General features: G+C 40.9%; 2 protein-coding genes and 1 non-coding gene across 5 annotated transcripts in view; 1 reads left to right on the top strand and 2 right to left on the bottom strand.

Annotated features, from left to right (window-relative positions):
• Positions 1–3,250: 3,250 nt before the first annotated feature.
• The window catches only part of PBLD (phenazine biosynthesis like protein domain containing), a 43,694-nt gene continuing 22,585 nt past the window's right edge, over positions 3,251–24,359 (bottom strand). For all 3 annotated transcript variants that reach the window (XM_077778690.1, XM_077778691.1, XM_077778692.1), the window contains 8 exons: positions 14,356–14,455; positions 13,904–14,002; positions 10,932–11,041; positions 10,815–10,844; positions 8,296–8,384; positions 7,886–8,064; positions 5,394–5,456; positions 3,251–4,301 (listed from right to left, as the gene is read on the bottom strand). In XM_077778690.1, coding sequence (XP_077634816.1) covers positions 4,189–4,301; positions 5,394–5,456; positions 7,886–8,064; positions 8,296–8,384; positions 10,815–10,844; positions 10,932–11,041; positions 13,904–14,002; positions 14,356–14,455 — 783 coding nt within the window. In that variant the 3' untranslated portion in view covers positions 3,251–4,188. The remainder of the gene's footprint in view (positions 4,302–5,393; positions 5,457–7,885; positions 8,065–8,295; positions 8,385–10,814; positions 10,845–10,931; positions 11,042–13,903; positions 14,003–14,355; positions 14,456–24,359) is intronic.
• HNRNPH3 (heterogeneous nuclear ribonucleoprotein H3) overlaps positions 13,954–24,359 on the top strand; it is a 44,025-nt gene continuing 33,619 nt past the window's right edge. The window contains exon 1 of the mRNA XM_077778684.1: positions 13,954–14,049. The gene's annotated coding sequence lies outside the window, so the exon portion shown is untranslated. The remainder of the gene's footprint in view (positions 14,050–24,359) is intronic.
• Positions 15,188–15,260, bottom strand: TRNAN-AUU (transfer RNA asparagine (anticodon AUU)). The gene has a single exon. It is a non-coding gene; the product is annotated as a tRNA-Asn (tRNA).

Here is a 24,359-nt window from a genome sequence, read left to right as displayed (position 1 = left end):
ACTCAGCTGAACAGAAAGATCTACTTCCAGGCTGCTCGAGTTGTTGGCAGAATTCAGTTCCTTGCTGTTGTAGAACTGAGGGCTTCACTCTGGTCCTGGCTGTCCTCAGCTTCTAGAAGTTTCCCCAACATGGTACCTTGCTTCCCCCAAGCCAGCAAGGGAGAAAGAGATTCCAGCAAGACTGGTGCGACAGCCTTATGTAAGTAACATAACCATGGAATCATGTGCGTGTAATCGCATATATCCCCAAGTATCTTTGTCATACTTCCTTGATTAGAAGCAAGTCACACTCAAAGGGAAGTGATTATTCAGCGGTGTGAACACAAGGATGCAGGAATCATGGGGTCACCTTAAGAGTCTGTGTACCATAGGGGCGCCTGGGTGGCTTAGTCGGTTAAGCGTCCGACTTTCGCTTAGGTCATGATCTCGCGGTTCGTGGGTTCGGGCCCCGCGTCGGGCTCTGTGCTGACTGCCAGCTCAGAGCCTGGAGCCTGTTTCAGTCTGTGACTCCCTCTCTCTCTGACCCTCCCCTGCTCACGCTGTCTCTCTCTCTCTCCTAGAAATAAACAAAACATTAAAAAAAAAATTATAAAAAAAAAAAAGAGTCTGTGTACCATAGCATTGATACTGGTATTGAAGTAACTTTTTGTTTTTAACTGAAGTATAATTGACATGGTTACTTTCTTTTTTAAGAGTCCCTATATTTTAGAGCTAAATACAGAACTATTTACCAATGAAAGTATATGACATCTATCTGAAGTTTGCTTCAAAATAATCCAGAGGGGAAGGAGAAGTAGGTGGAGGCATAAATAATTGGCCATGAGTGGGAAACTGTTGAACCCGAGTGATAGGTTCATGGGAGCTCATTATATATTCTCTCTACTTATGTGTTTGAAAATTTGAGAATAAAATTAAAAATAAATAAAAAGGCAGCATGTGTATCTATTGCTGCAAAACTAATTACCTCACAACCTAGTAATTTAAAAACAAACATTTATTATCTCAATTTCTGTAGGTCACAAATCTGGCACAGCTTAGGCTGGTGTGTCTGGTTCAGGGTCTCACAAGGCTGCAGGACTACAGGTGTCCAAGGGTCTGGAAGATCTGCTTCCAAGCTCATTCATGTGGCTGTTGATCAGCCTCTCCTTATGGCAGTTCACAAGGGGTAGCTGTCTTTCCACAGAGCAAGTGATGAGAAAGACACACACACACACACACACACACACACACAACCTATAATGCATAAAAGACAGATATACCAGTGCACAAACCCAATACTGCCAGTTTTCCTCTAGTGCTGGAACACTTCACTGTTTTGCTGAGTGCTAGATAAAGTTGTTGGCTTGAATCAGGGACCATGGGCATTCCAAAGATAAATATATTTCAGCACTAAAATCACATTTGCCTAGGCCCACGCCATGAGCCTATGTAGTAAGTTAAATGCATTATGATGGGATTCTAATGCATTGTTAGAGTGGGAAAGCTTTTGTCTTGATGACATCTGCCATTTAGGTCTATTTTGCTGACTCTTGTTGTTTCAGCTCCACAGTAATGAAGCAGCTTTCTGATTATAATTTGGCTTCCCAAACACATATGGAAATGGTGGAAAAAAAATGCTCTGCTCTAATCTATTCCATGATTATTACATTTCTCATCATAAAATTAAAAATTGGTATTCTGCCTTTATACATCAGTCTCTATGCACTAGGTAAATGTGAATCTGTACCTGAAAAATGGATTCACTCTTGGTAGATTCACATAATAGGCTTCTGAGCCTGCACCCCTGTGCCCCTGGACTGTGTTGAATTTACCCAAGTAATGCCACCCTATCGGGTACCATCTGAGTGGCCTAAAAAATCTTCCCTAGGTATGGCAGCTATATTCACCATATATTCACATCACATATCCATGAGCTTCCCACATTTCTCGGTTCCCTTGCTCTTAGATGGTGTGTGTGTGACCAGTTCTGACCAATAAGCTGTGAGCAGAATTGACAACTATCACTTCTGAACCAAACATAGTGAGATTTCCATGCACTCTTCCTTCCTGCTGCAGCAACCATGGAGGCCATGTGTTAAGATAGCAGACTGCAAAATCAGATTAAAAGTATGCTTATCGAGGGGCACCTAGGTGGCCCAGTCAGTTAAGCGTCTAATTTTTGATTTCGACTCAGGTCATGATCTCACAGTTCATGGGATCATGCCACGTTAGGCTCTGCGCTGACAACACGGAGCCTGCTTGGGATTTTCTCCCTCCCTCTCTCATTGCCCCTCCCGTACTGGTTTGCACTCTATTTCTCTCTCTCTCAAAATAAGTAAACATTTTTTTAAAAGTATGTTTATCGTGATAAGTCCTGAGTATAAAGAATTGTTGAATTGCTATACTGCATACCTACAACTAAAACAACACAAATTATACTGGAATTTTAAAAATAAATAATTTTGGGGGGCACCTGAGTGGCTCAGGTGGTTAAGCATCTGACTTCAGCTTAGGTCATGATCTCACAACATGTGGGTTTGAGCCCCATGTCAGGCTCTGTGCTGACAGCGCAAAGCCTGGAGCCTGCTTGAGATTCTGTCTCCCTCTGTGTCTGCCCCTCCCCTGCCTGGGCACTGTCTCTCTGTCTCTCTCTCAAAAATAAATAAACATTAAATAAATGAATGAATGAATGAATGAATTTTTTAAAAAGAGAACTTAGCATACATTTGGGAAATAAAATTCAGACCCTTTCAACTATGCATTTATATAAAATCATTCATAAAATTCAGTCCCAGGTTGAGAAACCCATGCACTCTGTGAAAGCCCTCCAGTAATTCTCACTCTTGGTGTCATACTGATGACTTGTGATAAGCTGTGAGGTGTGTGGCAAGTCACTGGTTACTCATTAAGTTAAAGCCCTGAAGCTAGGGAATTGTTTACTTCATTGGAAATTTGGGGAAACACAAGATTACTGCTATAATAAATTCACTGTCACATGCTTTAGCAAAAAGAAATAAAAATAGAAAACATGATAGCAGTAAGGTGTCAAAAATTGGGACACTACAGGAATTTCTAACTAATTAGCTTGCAGTTTCTGAGATGGCTGAGAATTGCCATCAATGAGATCACCTTAAACAAACACTTAATGACTTGAAAAAGTCCCCATCCCAAAGTCAGTTATAGGTATCCAATATTATAGATGTAACTGAATTGAAAGTTATGTTAAAACCAATTTTATTTTTTTTAAATATTTATTTATTTTTTATTTCTAGGAGAGAGAGAGAGAGAGACAGCGTGAGCAGGGGAGGGTCAGAGAGGGAGTCACGGACTCTGAAACAGGCTCCAGGCTCTGAGCTGGCAGTCAGCACAGAGCCCGACGCGGGGCTCGAACCCACGAACCGCGAGATCATGACCTAAGCGAAAGTCGGAGCTTAACCGACTAAGCCACCCAGGCGCCCCAAAAACCAATTTTATTAAAGTAAGAGAAGAAAGCGTCTTTATCACTCTAAAGCTATAAATCAAGATAAAGATATTATATTGCTTTTAGTATTGAATTTTACTACCACACTAATACACATTTCTTTAAATTTCTGGGTATTTTTAGTTATTCTGTTATATGTCCTGATTTTTAGTTATTGAATATGAATATATCCCAATAAGGGAATAATTTTTTAGGTGCATTAAAATGATTCCAAATCTTACCCTCTGACACATATGAACAGCTTTCACCTTTTTATCTTTATAACCCACATTTGTCCATAGACATAGCATAACATTGCTAACATTTTATAGTCCACCGTAATTTCCTTTCTTAGTATTGTCTCATGAGATATTTTCTATATTTCTACATAGTCATTGGGTCTTTTCAATGGCTGCAAAATATTCTATCAGATACACCTAAATTTAAATGGTTTGATCTTACTCCTCATAAATTTGTTCCTCATTCTGTGATTGGTATTCTTAATCAAAGGTGACAACATTAGGCCTCATTACTGGTTACTCACATTTCAAATACAGATAGAGCCTAAACTCCATTAGTTAATTAGTCAGGAAGCATTATTAAATTTCCATTAAAATGTCTTCATTTTTCTATTTCTAACAGGATTAAGTGAGTTACTATGTGAATTTGGTAAAAGCAGCCTCTCACATTTCTTTTTATCCAGAAAATACTTAGTCATTCAAAATAGCAGCATGGACCCACAGCCACCTCTAGACTGTCAGAGTGCCCTCTAACACAATAGCGGTGCCACCTCTAATGTCAACTCGTCCATCAGGACGCAGTGAAATCTCCAGTTCTCCTCCTCGGCAGGAACACTGAAAGGCTAAAGAAAACATAAAACAAGTCACAAATTAATATTGTTTGTTTCTACCCTTTTTAATTAACAGAATATAGTGAAAGACCTCTTATTCTAAGCTCTAGAATCTTCCCAGCTCAGTTTAAAATAAATTCCTTCATCTGTCCATAGTACTGCCCTGCCCTGTTCTCCTGAGGACTGAGGAATCACAAATGCAACCGATCCACAAAACACACAGCTTCACATCTTTTCTTCTTGAGCCATTTCCTCTGTCACTTACTGTAATGTCCTAGATACACTCCACCCATAGCTTCCTCTCTGCTTCTATCCAGGAGTAAACAAGGAAATGTGGTAAGATAGAGGCATGGAATAGAAGTCTAAGAAGAAAAAGAGGGGTGATCTTGGCCCTCCTAAGAGCCTCATCTTCCCAGACCTAAAGAGGACAAAGGGAGTTTGTTCACTCTTTGTGCTTATCAAGCAACCACACATGTCAGGCAAACAAGAGACACAGCCTCAGCCTTCCTGGAGTTCAGTGCATAGGGAGTAACTAGACCAGCCCAGCTGCTATCCCCAAATCAGAGTCAGAGAGGCCTAACCCTCCCACTTGGTAAGACCTTCATCCCGTAGGGTCAGACTCCTACTTTGATTAGTACAACTGTGTAACCTCCTTGGCTGCAATCTATTTTCTCTACCCCCAAGCAATATATTAATCATTAAGGGACTTAGTTCAAAAGCAGTTTTTTTTATTCAATCCTGTGACTAGCAATGGCAGTACGGAATTTTGGTGATCATCTACTCTCAACTAAATAACCTCACTGGGCCAAAGTTACACAGCTTGCTAATTTTATTCAACAAAGACATATTGGGCACTTACTATATTAGAAGTGTGCCTATGTGTTGGGAGGAACAGGGGTGAAAGATGTTTGGGGTGGAAGATATTCTGATTAGAGGATTCAGGGTGAAGGAATTTAAAACCTTTCATTTTCATGTGGGGTTTTCATGAAAAAAACTTTCATGATATTTTATTACATTTTCAAGTAAATAGTACATATGAGAAAGAATAATAGCTTCAAGATCACAAATTTTTTAAAAATTGGAAAAAAAAAAAACCTGTCGTACCATGCATGTCTTTCTTCCCCAGTTGCTGAGACCAGTAGCTGCTGAGAACAGCATGTGCAGACCCTTGAAAGAAGTAAAGTTATGATCCAAAAACAGGAGTGACTTTGTGGCAAATTTATAAGCAATTACAACCAACTATCCAATTTGACTAAACGTTAGATGGCTTAGCTACAGCTGAGTGTAGAATTATGAATGGAGATAGAAAGGAAGACACAGAATTTATGGATAAGCTCCTCCAATGATGTATCTGCTATGTTTTACACTTCCTGAAACCTTAATTAAACTGCAGAGGGTTTTTTCCCCTAACTTTTTAATTTGAGTATAATTGACACAAAATATTATATCAGTTTCAGGTACATAGTGATTCAATTTCTCTATGTTATGGTATGCTCACCACAAGTATAGCTACCGTCCATCACCATACGCTATTACAATATCATCAACTGTATTCCCTATGCTGTGCCTTTTATTCCTGTGACTTATTCATTCCATAACTGGAAACCTGTATCTCCCACTCCCTACCACCCATTTCACCCATCTCCTAACCCCTTCCCTCTGGGAACAGTTTGTTCTCTGTATTTATAGGTTTGATTCTGCTTTTTATTTGTTTACTCATTTGTTTTGCTTCTTAGATTCCACATATGAGTGAAATCATATGGTATTTATCTTTCTTGGTCTGACTTATTTCACTCAGCATAATATTCTAGGTCCATCCATGCTGTTACAAATGGAAAAAATTTCATTCTTTTTTATTGCTGTGTAATATTCATGTGTGTGTGTGTATCACATCACACATATCACATATACACGTATCACATCTTCTTTATCCACTCACCTATTGATGGACACTTGGTTGCTATAAATAGCTGCTATAAACATCAGAGTGCATGTACCTTTTTGAATTAAACTGCAGGTTTTAATTTTTCTCCTATCAGCTCATTGTCAACACAGGGTAGAAAGATCAACGGCTTCACATAAATCTTTATCTTTCAAGGAAAATATCTCCTTCCTCCTAGGAACATGCAAAGAAAACTGGGAACTATGACAAAAGGTTAAATTTTCCACCAAGCCAATGTTTTCATTACTGACGTCCAGCTCAGAGCCAGGAGCCTGCTTCAGATTCTGTGTCTCCCTCTCTCTCTGCCCCTCCCCTGCTTTCACTCTCTCTCAAAAATACAGAAACTAATAAAGTCATAACTGACAGAAAAGCCGTTGGGGAGGAAAAGGATGGGTTTTCTTCAGGAAAACTTACCGAATATTATGAGGGATCCACGTAGGATGACCATGCATCCCAGTTTGCCCAAGACTGTCCTGGTTTAGCACCAAAGGTCCTGTACACTGAGAAATCCCTCCGTCTCAAGCAAGCTGAGATGGTTGGTCATTATGTCCAAAGACCTTCCCACTTTAGAAAAGCATTATTACAAGGGAAAACACTTGCCCTCTGTACCAATTAAAACCTTTGAGAAGCAGCTGTGCTTGTGTAAATGCACTCAAAACCTCTTTTCCATGGGGGAGGGCTGAGCTGTACTTTTTCCATGTCATTGGGCATTCTCCTGAGTCCATAAAAGTGCTTTGCTGAGCTTTGAATTTCACGTGTTTTCTCAGAGAGTAACAAAGTCGAAGTCCTGAAACCATTCCAGCCTCTGCCTTCTGACGAGAGCAGGAGCCTCAAAGTTTTTTCCCAACCTCCTGCCCCAGCCACCATCCCATCCACCAACTTCCTCCATCAATCATTCCCTTCTTTATCTGCTCAGCCCACTCTTCTCAAAGAGCATGAGAGGAGGAAGCTTCCCATTTTTGCCCATCTTCAATTTCATCCCTGTACTTCTGGCTGGCAGATCTTGAATACCCATGTTCCCAAACCCATCTCACCCACTTTGGGGGTAGGTCTGGGAAAGCTATTCCTGTCCCTCTTTCCCACCTATAACCCAGGAGTTTATCCTTCAAAAACCAAATCTTATCTAGATGTCAAGGATCATTCAGGCTGATCATTGAAAAAACAAAAGGCTTTGGTACTAAAGCGGACTGATATCAGCCCCTGAATTTTGCAAATGGCAGATCTGGAAGTATTGGTTCAGGGAGCCAGTTTTGTTGTTATTATTAAAATAGCTAGTAGTTATTGGGCACTTGTCATGTGACAGGCACTGTGCTAAGCATTTACTTTGCATTGTGTTTATATAACCCTATGAGGTATTATACATATTTTATAGAGGAGGGAACAGAAATTTTAAAAAGTTAAGTCATTTGCTTCAGGTCAACAGCTAGGAAGCTAGGATGTAAACCCAGACTGTCTGACATTACGGTTTAACCCTACTATACTGCCTGCTTATTCTGTAGTTTTCACATGAGACTTCATTAAGGGGATAAGGAAACAAAAACAGCTCAAAACCCAAGCAACCTGAAAGGTCATGCGAAGCCCACTTATTAAACAGCTATTTGTTATCTTCCTCCTTCATTGCTGAACCCTCCCCAGGACCCAAGTCAAAAAGTACCTGTTACAGGGTCTTCAGCCACTCCAACCCACGGGGCAAAATATCTGGAGTAAAAGTCAAATGCTTGGCTCTGCCCTCCAGGCTCTCCTTTAAGGGTGAGAATGAGTCCTTTCACCTTTCCTCTGTTTTCCACTTGCAGAAGATTCTGTGTGTTCACCTTCAGGTTCTCCAAAAATGACCTTGTTCATAAATGGGATCCATTAGGACAAACCCATCCACAGAATACTACACAGGCTCAGTAAAGTGAGATAGGGTGCAGCTTGAGCAAACAGCTCAGTAGTCAGGGAGGAAAGAGTAAGTGGCATAAATCATGGTTTGACTGGACACAGCACAGCCAGACAAAACCAGAGCTATAAATCTGGGTTCTCAGCCCTCCCCGAAGTGCTGACAAAGCCAAAAATCTTGTTTACCTTTTGTAAGTATCACTGAGCCGGACAAGGAGCTTTCTGGTATCTGGAGAATAGCGGATGTCCTGGACCAGTGTATCACCTATGGCAGTCTGTGGAGACAGACCAAAAACTCTTCAGGAGTGCCCCCTGGATCAAATCATTGATCTTCTCTATGGGGGAAAAACCTCTCATGAGCATCTCCTGTGTGCCAGACATAGCCAACATCTCCAGTCCCAAGAGTTTTAGTTCAGTTTCAGCTCTCAAGGTGTTGCCCAAGGAAAGCCAGTTTCATAGAGACCAGAGACCTTTAAGGGGATTGAGCTTACCCTCTGAGAACCAAAGATAGGCATTCACAAGTATTACTATGTGCCTCCACACTCTACTCCTTCAAGTGAGCATTTTCCTCACAATTAAAGAGGAAGACTTAGGCCCAGGGACAGGGACACACACACACTCACACACTCACACACACACACACACCTTGACCCAAGTCTGAGGACCCTAGAGTCAAAGCTCTGAATCACTACTGTCTACTGTCTGTAGAAATAGGAGCCTCAGGCCCACCTCTTAGTATTGTTGTGATGATTAAATGAAATAATATATGTGGGGCAGCTGGGTAGCTCAGTTGGTTGAGCATCCAGCTTTGGCTCAGGTCATGATCTCGCATTTGTGGGTTGAAACCCCACATCAGGCTCTGTGCCGGCTGCTCAGAGCCTGGAGCCTGCTTCAGATTCTGTGTCTCCCTCTCTCTCCATCTCTCCCCTGCTTGTGCTCTGTTTCTCTCTGTCTCAAAAAAATAAAATGTTAAAAAAAAAATTGTTTTAAGAAAAAGAAAAAAGGAAAGAATATATGTGGAGTCCCAGCATCAGCAACTAGAAGATTCTATATGGCAAGGACTCAGGGCCAGCAGTTTGAATGAAAGTGTGGACTAGACCACTCATCTTAACACTGCTCTGTTCAGCAAGCACTGTTTTCACTTAGATTATGTGCTGTGGATCAGTAACATAGCAACATTTACTAAAGATGCTTTAATTCATGCTCTACCTATGACTGCTCATAATCTTGCTCGTATCCTAGAACATTGTTTGTGTGTTTGGTTATCGATTTGGAGTTCTGAGATTATGAGCAGGGGAAAGCCTCTCCAAGTCATCCTTTGGCACCACCACTGGCTATAGGCAAAGCAAGTGAGAATTACCAGTAGTGATCTGGCCATCATTAGGTTACTTTGGGTCCTCTAACCTTCTCTAGGGACTGAGATGTTTCAGGTCCCAAAGCCAAGACTCCCTCCACTTTGGGTGGTGCCTTGACTGTCTGCCCCTGTGTCCACAGCTGAATAATATCCATCCCTCTAGAAATGGAAACTCCTGCAGCCAGATCCCATCTGCTCTTAGGGCCTTTCCATTTCTTGGAAAGATCATTCAGCCCTCCTCTGCATGGATTTTTATGTCAATTTGAAAGTCTAATTCTCAGCTGAGAATCTTACTGCCAGTTTCTAGGAACACAAAATGACAAAATTCATGATAACTAACCCTTTATCATGCCCAATTTTACAAATCCTGAGCCTGAGGAATAAAGATACCAGGTTAAGTTCTTTCTACCATGAACAAGGTCTATGCTGTGAATATTTTCCACTTTCTTGACAACATGCTTAAGGCAGTCCATTTATGAATTTGGCTTTTCTTCTAAAACCCAAGCCACAGGTAGGGCTGAGTGTAAAATCAGAATCTGTAATGCTTGCTACTGCTTTTTTAAAAATAGACAATATAAGACACTAAAGAGATTATAAATGCTGTAGTTGAAAATTCAATGAGAAACATCCCAGTGGTACGCACAAAGGCCATTTCACAGAATTGTTTTTGTCACTGCAGCTCTTGCCCTGGTCCTGACCAGGCCCTTCCTTCTCTACAAACTAAGTAGCTGGTCATGCAGAACTGCTCTGGTCCTCTAGCATCTCCACAGGACAACTGTAGTGCCTATTTCACTGGGGAACAGTGAGAATTACAAGATATTGCATGTGATACACTTAGCACGTGGTACTGCATAGGGGAGACTCTCCAAAATGTTATTATCATTATTGTTATTCTTTTTATTAAGACCCACCCCATACAGACCTTCTGAGGAAGGCAGCCTATGAATCTTGCCTTCTCTCTCAAGTTACCCAGGCTTTCCTGCCCTCTTCCATCAAAGCACAGCCCCCTGACCTCAGCCTCATTCTCCACCACAGAAATTGGGGCCGCCCTGCCCGGCAGCTTCCATTCCTTTCTCTCTCGGCCACCACACAGCAATCTGTCCTCCCCTTACCTTCATGGAGGCTAGTGCTAACAATGAAGTCAGGGAAACTGCTAGACATTCTCACCAAATACATTCAATATTAAAATCCACACCTCAAATGCCCTGTGCACTCTTCATCCAAGCTTAGACCGGAACATTTATACTGATAGAAGAAGGCCTATCTTTGGGAGTCAAAGGCTACTGATCCTTTGTGTTCAAACAACAAATGACCAGATCTCATGAGCTTAGGTTTAATTCCTTTCACCAACCTTTATCAAGTCCTCCACTTCATGGAAGTCCTAGATGAGGAGAAAAGACAAAACCATTGTAAAACAGGCAAGCTGTCAGTTGTATACAGTTCATGGCAATAATTAGAAAGAGCTGACCTGCGGGTGGGTTGGATAAAGAGGAAGATCCAGGATGATTCCATCCTCTGCTCTTCTGGCCTTTAGTTCCCCACTCAGAGTGACAAAGGTTAGAGTACTATTCACATTTTCTGGCCAAAAAAAAAAAAAAGAGTCTTTTGTCAATGACAAAGAATTTGGAGAAATCAAGAAATAGGAAAATAAACTCTGTTATATATTTGTACGTCTGTTTTGATCACTATTATGTTTTCCTAGATTCCCTGGCAGTGCTGCCTTTTCCCATAAGGAGGGGTCCGAGTTTGGGTTACTGGGGTCCAGAGTAGAGAAAGCCCTCCCGGGATTCTCACTTGAGAACCAAGAATATAACTGATTGGACTTAACGTCATACTGCAAGTCTTCAAATGCCAGCTTCTTGATGCTTACTAACTGTGCCTTTGAGCAAACTATTTAACCTCCTTAAGCTCAATTTCCTCATCAATAAAAGGGCAAAAATTAAATCTACCTCATAGGGATGCAATAGTGTTTTCTAATGCAGATTTTTTTAACTTTTTTTTCATGTTTATTTTATTTTTGAAAGACAGAGACAGAGCATGAGTGGAGGAGTGACAGAGAGAGGGGGACACATAGAATCTGAAGCAGGCTCCAGGCTCTGAGCTGTCAGTACAGAGCCTGACACGGGGCTCAAACTTACAGACTGTGAGATAATGACTCAAACTGAAGTGGGACGCTTAACTGACTGTACTACCCAGGCATCCCTCTAATGGAGATTTTTAAATATGCACTGTAAAGTTATAAATAATACTAGTCTAAGATATGTTAAAGGGATGACAAATAGAATATACAAATTATGAGCAATAGTCTAACAGGAACAAATCTAGCTTACCCTAAATAAACCAAGTTATACATAAAATTATTATTTGAAGATTGAGCCTTCTGTTACTAACACAACTTGGGCTACTTATCTGACCTCATTGTGGGTAACATTTTTAGTGAAAACAGAGGTTTGTGATCTAATTCTTTTCTCCCCCTTAATATTTCTGTAAAACTTAACCATATCTAAAAGGTAAGGAAATTTGGCATTGTCGATTAACTTTCACTGAATATAAAGTTTGTACTCTAAATCCCAAAGTTTAATTTTCCTCATTATAATCGTTGGAAGACATCATTATTTACAAAGCATGTTTTCATAACTTATCCAACCTTAAGACCACCGTCTGGGGGGTTTAAAGGCTATTATGCCAAATTTCTGCCTCACATCAACTGTTGTGGGGTTTTCAAAAGGCACTCAATCCAACTTCAGTAAAATCTACTTTTCAAGACTGAGTTCCTAAACAATATTTCAGAATATTTACCTGCCTTCATTCTTGTCCCCTATCCACAGAAACCAAAATTGTCTTTTTAAGACATGTAATGGATTACATTGTAGAGGGGCCTTGACCTGACTCTCAATGTTATCTCCTGCCAGTCACCCCCAAGAAGCTCCAGCCACTCCAAGTATACAGGCTGCACTTCAGGAGATTTTCATTTGCTGTTGCCTGTGGCTCCTTCTTGCAATCTGGCTCTTTGCACAGATGGCTTCATATTCTTCAGCCTGAAGGTCCCCTTTTCTAGTGGAGGCTGTTGTCCAGAATCTCAACCTTCCCCTCTCAAGGCAAAGACTATGTGAGGCAAGGAAATACAGAAGAACAAATTTAAGAAGGTACCTGCTCTCAGGTGCGGCCTGAAGGCTTGGTTGTTTCCCCTTCACCCAGCCCCAACCAGGCTGAGGAGGGTGTTGGTGACAGACAACTCTTAGCTGAGTCCCACTCTGCGAATTGCCCTTGGATGAGTAGAGCTACTTTACCCAAAGTCGTGCTTCTTTTCTAGGCATTAGAGGCTGGTCAGTGAAAGGTATGAAGGCCTGAACCTTTGCTTCTATTTGGAACTACACTAATTGAAGAACTTTGGCAGCTTTAGACCTCCCTGTGGATTTGGCCCAGGCCTTTCTTTGTTGCTACCACTTTGCAATTCACCTTCTCACTCTGTTCTATTCTGCTTTCTTTATTCCCCTACCAATATTGATCCCAAGAATACTGCCCACAGTTTTTCTGGCATGCAGTGTGTCTCAGAGTCTGCTTTCTGGGGAAACTTACCCTATAACACCTTGCCTATGACCTCCATCTAAATAACTCCCCAGAGAATCTCCTTTTCCAACTCTGCACTCACTACCATTACTCTGTCTTTTCATCCTGTGTATTTCCTTGTTTAACTTTCTGTTTGTTGTCTACACCTATTCATGGCTGCTTCCATCTCCACTTTCAGGGCATTTCTAGGCATCTCTCCCCTGCCCCATTCCCGTAAATCCCTGACCTTTGTTACACTAAATGTAGCTAGATGAAAACTGGTAGGATTGAGGTACTACATCATCTCTTCACAAGGTAAATGTAATATAGGAGCTCATGAATCTTTAAACTTCAGAGTAAAGAATCTCTTGTGAGGGATATTTGGTTGGCACAGTCCATAGAGTATGTGACTCTTGATCTCGGGGTCCTGAGTTCAAGCCCCACATTAGGCATACAGTTTACAGAAGAAGGAGAAGGAGGGGAAGGAGGGGAGGAAGGGGTAAAAGGGGAAGAAGGGGAAGAAGAGAAAGTTGAGGAGGAGAAGAAGAAAATGAGGAGGAGAAGGAGAACAAGAGGAACAAGAAGATGCAGAAGGAGGGGGAGGAGGATCTCACAAGCACACCCCTGTGTTGGTCAAAGGCCAGAGAGCTCCTCTTCAAAATAAAATGGGATTCTAGGGAACACTGACCATGGCTTTCCAACATGCCTGGGACATATTCAGGAAGGCCAAAGTCTTGGGGGCTGTTTTTGTTTCAGTGTAATGAATTGCATGAAATAGATTCTGCGATGTCTTTATACCAGTCACTGATTCATCACTAAGAATTTGTGAGAATTTTTTTAAAATATTGGCTATTTGCAAAATGATGGGTTCATAAGAGATAATCACATTACTTATTTTGTAAAACAGCACAGCTGCGGAAGCCAGGGTAGCGTGGCCACAGAGAGGAACCTCACTCGCCGGCGTAAACCACCTTAATCCGAAGCAGGAATCTTCAGGGGAAGAAAAGCCAAAGAGAAACGAGATTATTCCCATACAAGTGGGTCACAAATTTTTTATTTTCTTATTCTTTTCTAAATATTTCCCTAGCATGATTAAAAGTCAAAAGGAGGAGTGAAGGAAACCAGCATCCTCAGGCTTCCCAGTGCCGACCTGGAGATGAAATGTTCAAATCACCCAACACCTGCTCCCCCAGATGAACTGAAAACCAAATCAGAATCTCCCCTGCTCTTCTCCTATCTGCATGCAAATAGTTAATAAGCATCTCCCTTAAGTGCCATTCCCCCACTGGAAAACGAGCTTCTGGTACCATTCTGGCTTTAAAAAAAAAAAAAAGCATACTTACTTTGTGTAAAGTTGTCAGTTGGGTGCAGTTTTCGTATAAAAGCAGTTTCAGAGAGGTTCATTTCTCTTGCAATCTTTTGATGCATGTCTTCTTCCAATGTCTAAATTAGAAACAAAAGTTTATTGAGACTCCAGAAAAACAAATCAGGCTTCCTTGGACAGCAACTGCCGTTAGTTAATAAAACAGCTTATTAATATTAGAAGTTACATGTTTCACAGGAAAGAATTGCCAAGGAAGTCCAGATACTTTTACAATGATTGTTTCTCAGAAATCTATGCTTGTAGCACCCTTCATAGGGTGTAGATGCTCAGAGCTGGAACAGACTGGAAAACCTACTGGCCTGGCCTATCTTTAGTCAGACTTTTATCCAGTCTGAGAGCATGTGCTCTCTTCTAAACAATCTCCACAAAAACAAACTTCACAATTTCCCTTTCTTGTTGAATAAAAAGATGTTTGGCATCCACTCTGGGTAGGCTGGCCCATTTTGCCCCCAGCCTAGGCCAGAGGTTTGCTCCCTTTCATAAGTCAGGCCTTAGGCCAGAGTTCACCTCCTTCAGGAAACCTTCCAGACTGTTCTAAAGGTTTGGTCTACTCCCAGTGCTTAGGCCACCTGAATTTACCCAGTGTGTCCCTTCACTGTCTGTCTCCCACCATCTGAGGGGACATTATGAAGGGATATTATGAGGGCATACAGTGTGCTACCTTGCTTTGTCCTAGCTTAGAACAATGCCCTGTATTCATCCCAGAATGGTAGGAGCTCAATAAACATTTGCTGAAAGAATACATTATTCACTTCATCTTCATTCTTACTTTATTTTTTATGTGAGCTCTGTGCCCAACATGGGGCTTGAACTCATGACCTTGATATCAATAGTCACATGCTCTACTGACTGAGCCAGCCAGGCATCCGCTTTATCTTCATTTTTAAAACCCTCAGTATAGGGCGCCTGGGTGGCTCAGTTGGCTAAGTGTCTGACTTCAGCTCAGGTCATGATCTCATGGTTTGTGGGTTCGAGTCCTATGTTGGGCTCTGTGCTGATGGCTCACTATAGATATTTTATCTCCTTGCATATAAAGAAATCAAATGCAGAGAGGTTATGTAATATCCTAAGGTCATAATATACCTAATAAATAGTAGAGTGGTTAAGAGTGTGGGCTTTGTAAATGGTAACAACCAGTGAATCCAAAGGAAGGATATATGAATATTCATTGTACCATTCTCAAACTTCTCGGTAAGTTTTTAATTTTTCAAAATAATGTGAATTTGTATCCTGGGTCAGGTCCCAGCAGCAGTGCAAGAGTGGGCGAGTCACTTAATCTCATGGAGCCTCAGTTTCCACACCTTTAAAATGAAGGGAACAGGGGCACCTAGGTGGCCCAGTTGGTTGAACATCCAACTCTTCATTTCAGCTCAGGTCATGATCTCACAGTTTGTGTTTATGGGATCAAGCACCGCATTGGGCTCTGCACTGACAGCACAGAGGCTGCTTGGGAATCTCTCTTCCTCTCTCTCTGTGCCTCTTCTGGTCAATCTCATGTGTACTTTCTCTCTCTATCTATCTCAAAATAAACAAACTTTAAAATGAGAACAGCAGTGTACTTAAGTGAAAGAGTTACTATAAAGACACATAAAATACACACACATATGCACACACATTCCTCTTAACTCAAGGAAAAAAATGCATCAGAAATATGAGCTTTCCTTTAGAGAATGAAAATCAGCTTTTTAATCAACAAATGCTCACTAGTTAGATTTTGAATTCTAAAGAAGTCTCAAGATAAACGCATTTTTGCTTTGGCCAAATGTATTATCCTTGAGCCCCCGAAACCCAGAAGTAAGATTTACAACTTTATACTAATAAATTCATAATTCACTTATCTGACTTATGCAAATTAAACATGCATTATCTTTTAGTTGATGCACATTCTTTTGAAACACTTTCCATAAACTCCTATAAGGCACAAAACAGTGGTTATTTTTTAAACTATCAGCTTATATAAAAATCCTGGTGGACTTACTAAGCTTTTCTTAAAGGAGCACTGTAGTCAAAATCTATATGCTCTGTAGTCCTATAGAATGAGAAATCACTTAAGAAATTGGTATTTATTGGAATACCTGGGTGGCTCAGTCGGTTAAGCATATGACTCTTATTTTCAGTTCAGGTCATGATCTCGCAGTTCGTGAGTTCAAGTCCCACATCAGATTCTGCACTGACAGGGTGGAGCCTGCTTAGGATTCTCTCTCTCTCTCTCTCTCTCTCTCTCTCTCTGCTCTTCCCCCACTCACTGTCTCTCCCTCTCTTTCTCAAAATAAATAAATAAACTTAAAAAAAAAAGAATTGGTATTTATTACCTGAAAACCCAAACATAACAACATGGTTTTGTATTTTAGTTAACGCTTTTCTTTCAAAAGATTAAACCAAATAATGCACATAAAATGCTCATTACAGTGCCCAACACGTAGTAAGTACTTGATAAATGTTAGTGGCTCAAAGCCCATGCTTTAACGAGCCACACTTCTCTGCCTCTCCATAACAAAGACAAACTATTATTATCCCTTTAACACACTGCAAACAGGAAAACCAATGTCTATCAGACAAGATGGATTCTTGCAATGTATCTAAGGGAAAGCAGCAATCAGTCAGTTACCAAGGGCTGTGCTACGCTAGCAACATCAGCACCACTACTGAAGTAATTTGTTAGAAATGCAGAGTCTCAGGCCCCACTCCAGACCTTCTGAATCAGAATCCTCATATTTTTAAAGTTTTTTTTACCTTTGGGACACCTGGGTGGCTCAGTTGGTTAAGTGTCTGACTCTAGATTTCAGTTCAGGTCATGATCTCACAATTCGTGAGTTTGAGCCCTGTGTTGGGCTCTACACTGATAGGGATTCTCTCTCTCCCTCTGTCTCTGCCCCGCCCCTGCTCTCTATCGCTCTCTCTCAAAAATAAATATTAAAAAAAGATTTTCATTTTTAAATAATCTCTACACCCAACATGGAGCTCAAACTCACGATCCTGAGATCAAGAGTCACATGCTCTACCAACTGAGCCAGCGAGGTGCCCCTGGAATCTCCATTTTTTTTTTATTAGATCTCTAAGTGATCCATGTGCACATTAAAGTTTGAGAAACCCTGGTGTATAAGATATGGCCCCATGTTCAAGGGGTTGAGCATCTTGCAGGGAATCAAGACAGACACAGAAAGCAACAATGAGCAACACCAGAAAGTATGTAATTGAGACACATAGATTTTGACGATAATTACTCTAGGACTTTTTGTTTTGTTTTGTTTTAAACGTTTATTCATTTCTGAGAGACAGAGAGATGCAGCATGAGAAGGGGAGAGGCAGAAAGAGAGGGAGACACAGAATCCAAAGCAGGCCCCAGGCACAGAGTCCGACGTGGGGCTCAAACTCACAAACCGTGAGATTATAACCTGACCCGAAGTCAGACACTTAACCAACTGAGCCACCCAGGCACCCCAATACTCTAGGACTTTAAAGATGAAGCTGTGAGATAGACTTAGGAAAAGGACAGATTTTAGTGAGCTGGACAGGAAAGTGTGGGCAAAGAGCTTTATACGGGGGATGCTTCTTGGGCAAGTCACTTGACCTCACTTCTGTTCGTCTGTTAAATCTTTGACACTCTAGGATTCTGTGAGCTGAGACAAGGAGAATTAGGATGGCAGGAATGAATGGCATGAATACCTGTCATACCTGTGGGCCCAAGGAGTGAGTAGTCCCACCTGAGTGGAAGGGGAGGGAGCTACTGGGCACACCAGCCAGCAAGGCAACAATGTTAAGAAGCACTTCTTGCGGCCCACTGAATGTTCTGTGTGGAAACTGCCCCACATGTCTTGTGCATACAACACCTGAGAGAAACTGGGAGCCAATTAATTCTCTAGTGCAGACCTCGTGATGATTGAAGGGGTAATAAAGAAAAGCCTGTGCTGGTCTTTCTGGATTTGCCTCCGCAGCTGCAGGAACCTATAATGCCTGCCAGTCCTTCCTCTATCTGATCTGGCCAAACTCCCTGTCCTCATCGTTCCTTTCTTTCTCTATTGCTTCCCTCTACATTTAGCACAAGAGTCTCAAAATGCATTAAAGCATCTCACATTGTAGCCAAGCTCACCATCTATTGGTAATAGATTTCTTTGCAAATGGGCTTTTTTGCACATCAGCTAGAACACACACTTCACTGACCATCAGCTCTTTAGTTCTCTCTACCTCGGTGTATTGCACCAAGTGCAATTTGAATTTCTGTAGCTGTAATTTCTGTCCCAGGACACTTAAAATGCATTTGTCATTTGCCTGCGGGACCAGAGACACTGTAGTAAGTTTGATAGAAGCAGCCCTCAAATTCAGGCAGCTGAATTTCTACACTGGAACCAAAGGTCAAGGCAGTGGTGAATCGTAAGAAGATTAATGTTGTTTCAACTCTGAGAGCTTTAGAAGAGACTGCATTCATTCAAAATACTGAATTTTTGTTCTAATAATTTTTTTTCATTTTACACTAAAGCTGTTTATTTTCAAATGCAGCAAATAAAGATTACACACCAACAACTTTTAACTCTCTTCCTTTAATATCCATTTCCCTTTGGCAATCTCATGGGTCAAATTTCCAACAGCAAAAACAGAGATTCTGAGTTCAGGTGTACTGCATTGGGATGCCGAGGTGTCATCACAGTTTGGCCCACAAACATTAATGATTAGAAAATCAGTGCAAAGTTTTAAAATACTCCCATCTTGTGGCAGCTTAGAAACATGACAACGGAAACATGATAGTCCTGCTATTGTTCCCAGTTCATCTGTGCTTCTGCTGTAGATAGGTCCCAGCAAAGGAAACACACTTGGATATGGAAAGCTCTAAATTATCCAGGAAGAAGTAGGAGATTCCTTCTGAGGCAATTGGATTTTGCATTTTGAAGTTATGTCCCACGATGCGGCACTCAAATGGTGGGCCATCTTTGGTTGTTCCTGATGGTTCTTATGGGTACCTAGTCCCTCCAGCTCCATCATAGAACTCAGAGCTGGTACTCACCTTGCATACCCTGCCCACCCTGCCTCACCAATGAGAATAAAAGATCAGTAGTTATTAGTTAGCTAGAACTCTTAGAGATTTTTGCCATAATCTAATTAATTAATAGATTTACTTTCACTCAACAGATAGCTATTTAGTGCCTGACATGAGCTAGGCCATGTGTAATAGAACAGGTTAGAATAGGGTACGATTTTATTGGATGTGCAGTCTAGTGAGGAAGACAGACATTGAATGAATTTCAATTTCCCATGCTACCTATGGGAAGTAAGGGGTACCATGGGAGAATATAAAAGGGGAGGACATCCAGTGTGGTGATGAGTGTGATGGTTAAAACCACAGGCTGTGCAGTCAGGCAGATCTGGGGTGGGATTCTGAAGTCAGCCACTTAGGTAATAACCTTCTTCTGCCTCTGTCTTCACATGTGTAAAATGGAATAATAAGACCTACTCTTAGAGAAGATGTAAGGATAAAATGAGATAACATATAAAAAGCAATTTAGCACAGTATCTGGCTTAACTTGTCTGAAATCATTGCTCCCAAAGCTGAGGATTATGTGCTAGAAACCAGTGAAGGAGGAATTCTCACATCAGCATCTCCTGCCTTGCATTTCTCTCTTCCCTCAAATACTGGGCAAGAGAAAATATTTCAATGACCCGGAAAAATCTTCTCTGCACTCTTCATCCTTTTTGTGGGCATAAAAGTGAGATATGACTTTGGAACTCCCAAGAAACCCCAGGAGCCTCTGACCTGGTAGAGGCACACAGAGCCAGTGATCCTCTAAGGAAGGGCACCAGGTTTGGAAATGGCCACTGTGTCATAAGCTTCCCCACATGAGTTAAAGCACAAACTGAACTGAACACAGTATTGCTGTGTACTCATTTTTCTTAAATACATAAAACACCAAGCTGTGAAGAGGCTTTTGTTACCCTCTAAATTTAACCAGGAAAACTAGAATAGCAAGTTGTTTAGGAACTAAACGAAGCATTCTACTTTAAAAGTGCAAAGCCAATCCTCCTTGCTGTCCCTGGAAATGATTGAGTTAGTGTTTAAAAGAATAAGAACAAACACACACACACACACATATATATATATGAATATTATACTGACCATGGCATAGTGTCCAGCACATGGTACGTGGCCAACAGATGCCAGCTGAGTTGGAATAAATGTATATACTAGGCACACAACAAAGTTGTTTTAATAGATAATTTTAACAGGAAAACTCAAGAATAAACTGCTGTTTAGGGGCGCCTGGCTCAACTGGAAGAAAAGTGTGACTCTTGATCTCAGGGTCATGAGTTCAAGCCCATGTTGGGTATAGAGATTACTAAAAAAATAAAGAAAGAAAAACTTTTGGGGCACCTGAGTGGCTCAGTCAGTTAAGAGTCCAACTTCGGCTCAGGTCATGATCTCACGGTTAATGAGTTCGAGCCTCGCGTCAGGCTCTGTGCTGACAGCTAGCCCAGAGCCAGGAGCCTGTTTCAGATTCTGTATCTCCCTCTCTCTCTGCCCCTCCCCTGCTCACACTGTCTCTCTCTCTCTCTCTCTCTCTCAGAAATAAATAAAACATTTTTAAAAATTAAAAAGAAAAACTTTTAAAAACCCAAAACAAAACAAATATTAAACCACTGTTTAAAGATCTTCTGAAACAGTGGTTTTCAACTGGGGACAATTTTTTATTGTCATGATGGGGAGAAGAGAAGACTGCTGTCATCTAGTGGGTAGAAGCCAAGAATACGCCAACATCGCAGATGACAGCTTCTCCCAACAAAGAACTACCTGATTCTGCCACTGTTGACAAACCCCACCCTAAACATATACCCACATACACACATATATACAAGAACAACAACAACAAAACTTGAGGCTTTGTTAGAATATGAAGGATAATAATTATGGGCTCTCTACCCCTGTTGATGTTATTTTCATTAACACTGTTTTACAGAAGAATAAACAGCATATCACCCCTTATCACTACCCTAGCCCTCTGACCCATTCAAGTAGTTGGTCATGAATTCCTGTAGTTGTTATACAGCTATTAAAGTAAAATACGTTGCATTTTCAAAAATACTGTTTCTATACATTTTCATACCTCTATATGATCTTTATTGTCAGATTGATTCTCCAGCATTTGAGGACACCGTCAAATTTTTAAGGTTTTTAAATACTTTTTTCAAATATCTGTTCCATATTACATTTAGCCCTTAATCTGTTTTTATTTTCAGTTAATATACAGTATTAAAAATAACTCATTGAAAATTTTAAAAATGGTCTTGTCCAGAAAGGAAAACAAAAGAAACTTTAGAATATTCTAGAAGATCTTGGAATGTTGTTTCCCAGAATTTTTTTTTTTTTTTTTTTTTTGCTTTCCTTTCCTTCCAAAAGTCTTTTATCAAGTATTCAAACGGCTTGGGGCGCCTGGGTGGCTTAGTCGGTTAAGCGTCCGACTTTCGCTTAGGTCATGATCTCGCGGTTCGTGGGTTCGAGCCCCACGTCGGGCTCTGTGCTGACTGCCAGCTCAGAGCCTGGAGCCTATTTCAGAGTCTGTACCTCCCTCTCTCTCTGACCCTCCCCTGCTCACGCTGTCTCTCTCTCTCTTTCTCCTAGAAATAAATAAAAATACTAAAAAAAAAAGTATTCAAACGGCTGAAAGAGCAATTACTTTGTCTTTAGTTTGTCCACCAAATTTTTTATTAGTCTCATCTCAGTCAAATTTTTAAAGTTGACCTTCACTTAAAATCTGAGGTAGCGATTTTTAAGTAGTTGGATTTCCTTCTGTAAAATCCAACATTGTTCTGTTCTCTGAGTCCCTCTTGTACCATTAGATCTTTTAGCCTTTGTGGTAACTACTGAATAATGATAAGGTTTACATGACTGTTTCTTCCACTAGACTTTGAGCACCCCAAGGGGAGGCAAACTCACTCGTCTTTGTACTTCCTATCCCTACCCCAAAGCCTGGCTCATGGTAGATGTGGACAAATATTTGTAGAATACAGTAATGACGGGCTAAACACTGATCAAACTGTGGGAAACATTATAAGGTTTAACAGTTATTTATCTCTAATATCTTCCTAAGTTTACTTGTGTTCCATTTAGGTGTTTCAGGTGTCTACTGTGTCCAACCATGGGTAAAGGAATCCAAGGGCATAAACCACAGTCTATACTTCCACTCTAATTTATATTGGCTTATGAATTGGGAAAAGTGCCAAATTAGCCTCCAGGAGAACAGGATTCTCATGACCACAGAATAGAAAACTAGCAAACTATTCTTTAGATATCTATTCAGTTGTCCCTGACAGGCCACCAAATTAGCCTGGTCCCACAGGTCCAAAGCCCGGAAGTGAATTGGGAGACTCTTTAGAGAGCATCCCTGAATCATAGACTTCCCTATTTTCTTTTTCTTTCTTCATTCCTTCCTGAAGCATATTGCTTTGGACTATGCTAAGTTCTTTGCTTAAATTTTTATGTCCTGGTTTTGCCAAATATATAAAAAACATGTAAAATATAGTTGAAGAGAGAAAGGCTCTGGTGTGTCGTGAGTGTACTGGAAGTAAAAGGAATAAATTGAAGAATAATGCTAGCTCTTTTCATCTGGTGAAAACTGAGTACCTAAATCACTTTAAACTATTTTCAGAACTCTTCAAAGAGATTACATGAAAACATGCAGCAAATATACTAAGTCTCTTAAGCAATTTCATTCATTCCACAATTCCTTGACATGAAGTTGTTTGCCAAACTATTTCTAAAGAAAGTTCATGATTTAGAATGTGGTTGCTAATCATTCTCTCACTAATCCTCCCAAGCTCTTGTGTTACTTGGTAAAGCCTATTAACTTAATTACTCCCTACATTTTATGGTTGGAAGATGCCAGCTGCAAGGTTGTATAATGAATGTACCCTTAAGAACAAGATGAGGACTTTTCATCATGGTTTTGCTGCTCTGCTTGAGGGAGAAAGTGTACCAAGTGTGCCAAGAACTCTATCAGCAACATTCACCCATTTCAGTAAAACCCCAGCCATTCTTCATCTTGAGAGCACACTAGAATCACTTGGGGAGCTTTAAAAAACAGTGCTGCCTGGGTTCCACCCCTAGAGATTCTGGGATGCACTTGGGCATAGGAATTTTAAAGCTCCTTAGGTGCTTTTAATATGCAGTTTGACACTCACTGCACTTGAAGTGTCCAACACACACTTGGCCTAGCTTAGTAAAACTTATTTAAGATCATCAAATGCTTACTGTGTTTTCGAAGTAATTCTCAGACAATCTACTCCTGAACTTACTGTTCTGAGTGGAAGGGCTCCTTGGCTGTTTCCTAATACCCAGATACCAACACAAAGCACTGAAGGTCAGTGAATATTTAACTATTCTGTTAATACTCATCCTAATCAAAAGCCATTTTTTTTTTAATTTTTTTTTTTTTAATGTTTTATTTATTTCTAGGAGAGAGAGAGAGACAGCGTGAGCAGGGGAGGGTCAGAGAGAGAGGGAGTCACAGACTGAAACAGGCTCCAGGCTCTGAGCTGGCAGTCAGCACAAAGCCCGACGCGGGGCTCGAACCCACAAACCGCGAGATCATGACCTAAGTGAAAGTCGGACGCTTAACCGACTAAGCCACCCAGGCGCCCCCAAAAGCCATTTTTAAAATGAGACTTTCAGTGGGCGCCTGGGTGGTTAAGTATCCAAATTCAGCTCAGGTCATGATTTCCTGGTTCATTGGGTTTGAACCTATGAGTTTGAGCCCCTGTATGGGGCTCTCTGCTCTCAGGGCAGAGCCTGCTTCGGATCCTCTGTACCTCTCTCTCTGCCCCTTCCCCCATTCTCTCTCAAAAATGAATAAACTTTTTTTTTAATGAGGCTTTCAAGAAAAAAGTTCTCCCTACATTAGAGCTTAATTCCTTCTTTCTATTTAATTACTCAGTTTCCTGCAAAATGTTTCATTTGCTTGGTCCTGAAAAGAATTTCTA

Source organism: Crocuta crocuta, unplaced genomic scaffold (genome assembly GCF_008692635.1).
Source record: "Crocuta crocuta isolate KB4526 unplaced genomic scaffold, BGI_CrCroc_1.0 scaffold167, whole genome shotgun sequence".
NCBI lineage: Eukaryota > Metazoa > Chordata > Mammalia > Carnivora > Hyaenidae > Crocuta > Crocuta crocuta.
This window is presented reverse-complemented; position numbering and strand designations above follow the sequence as displayed.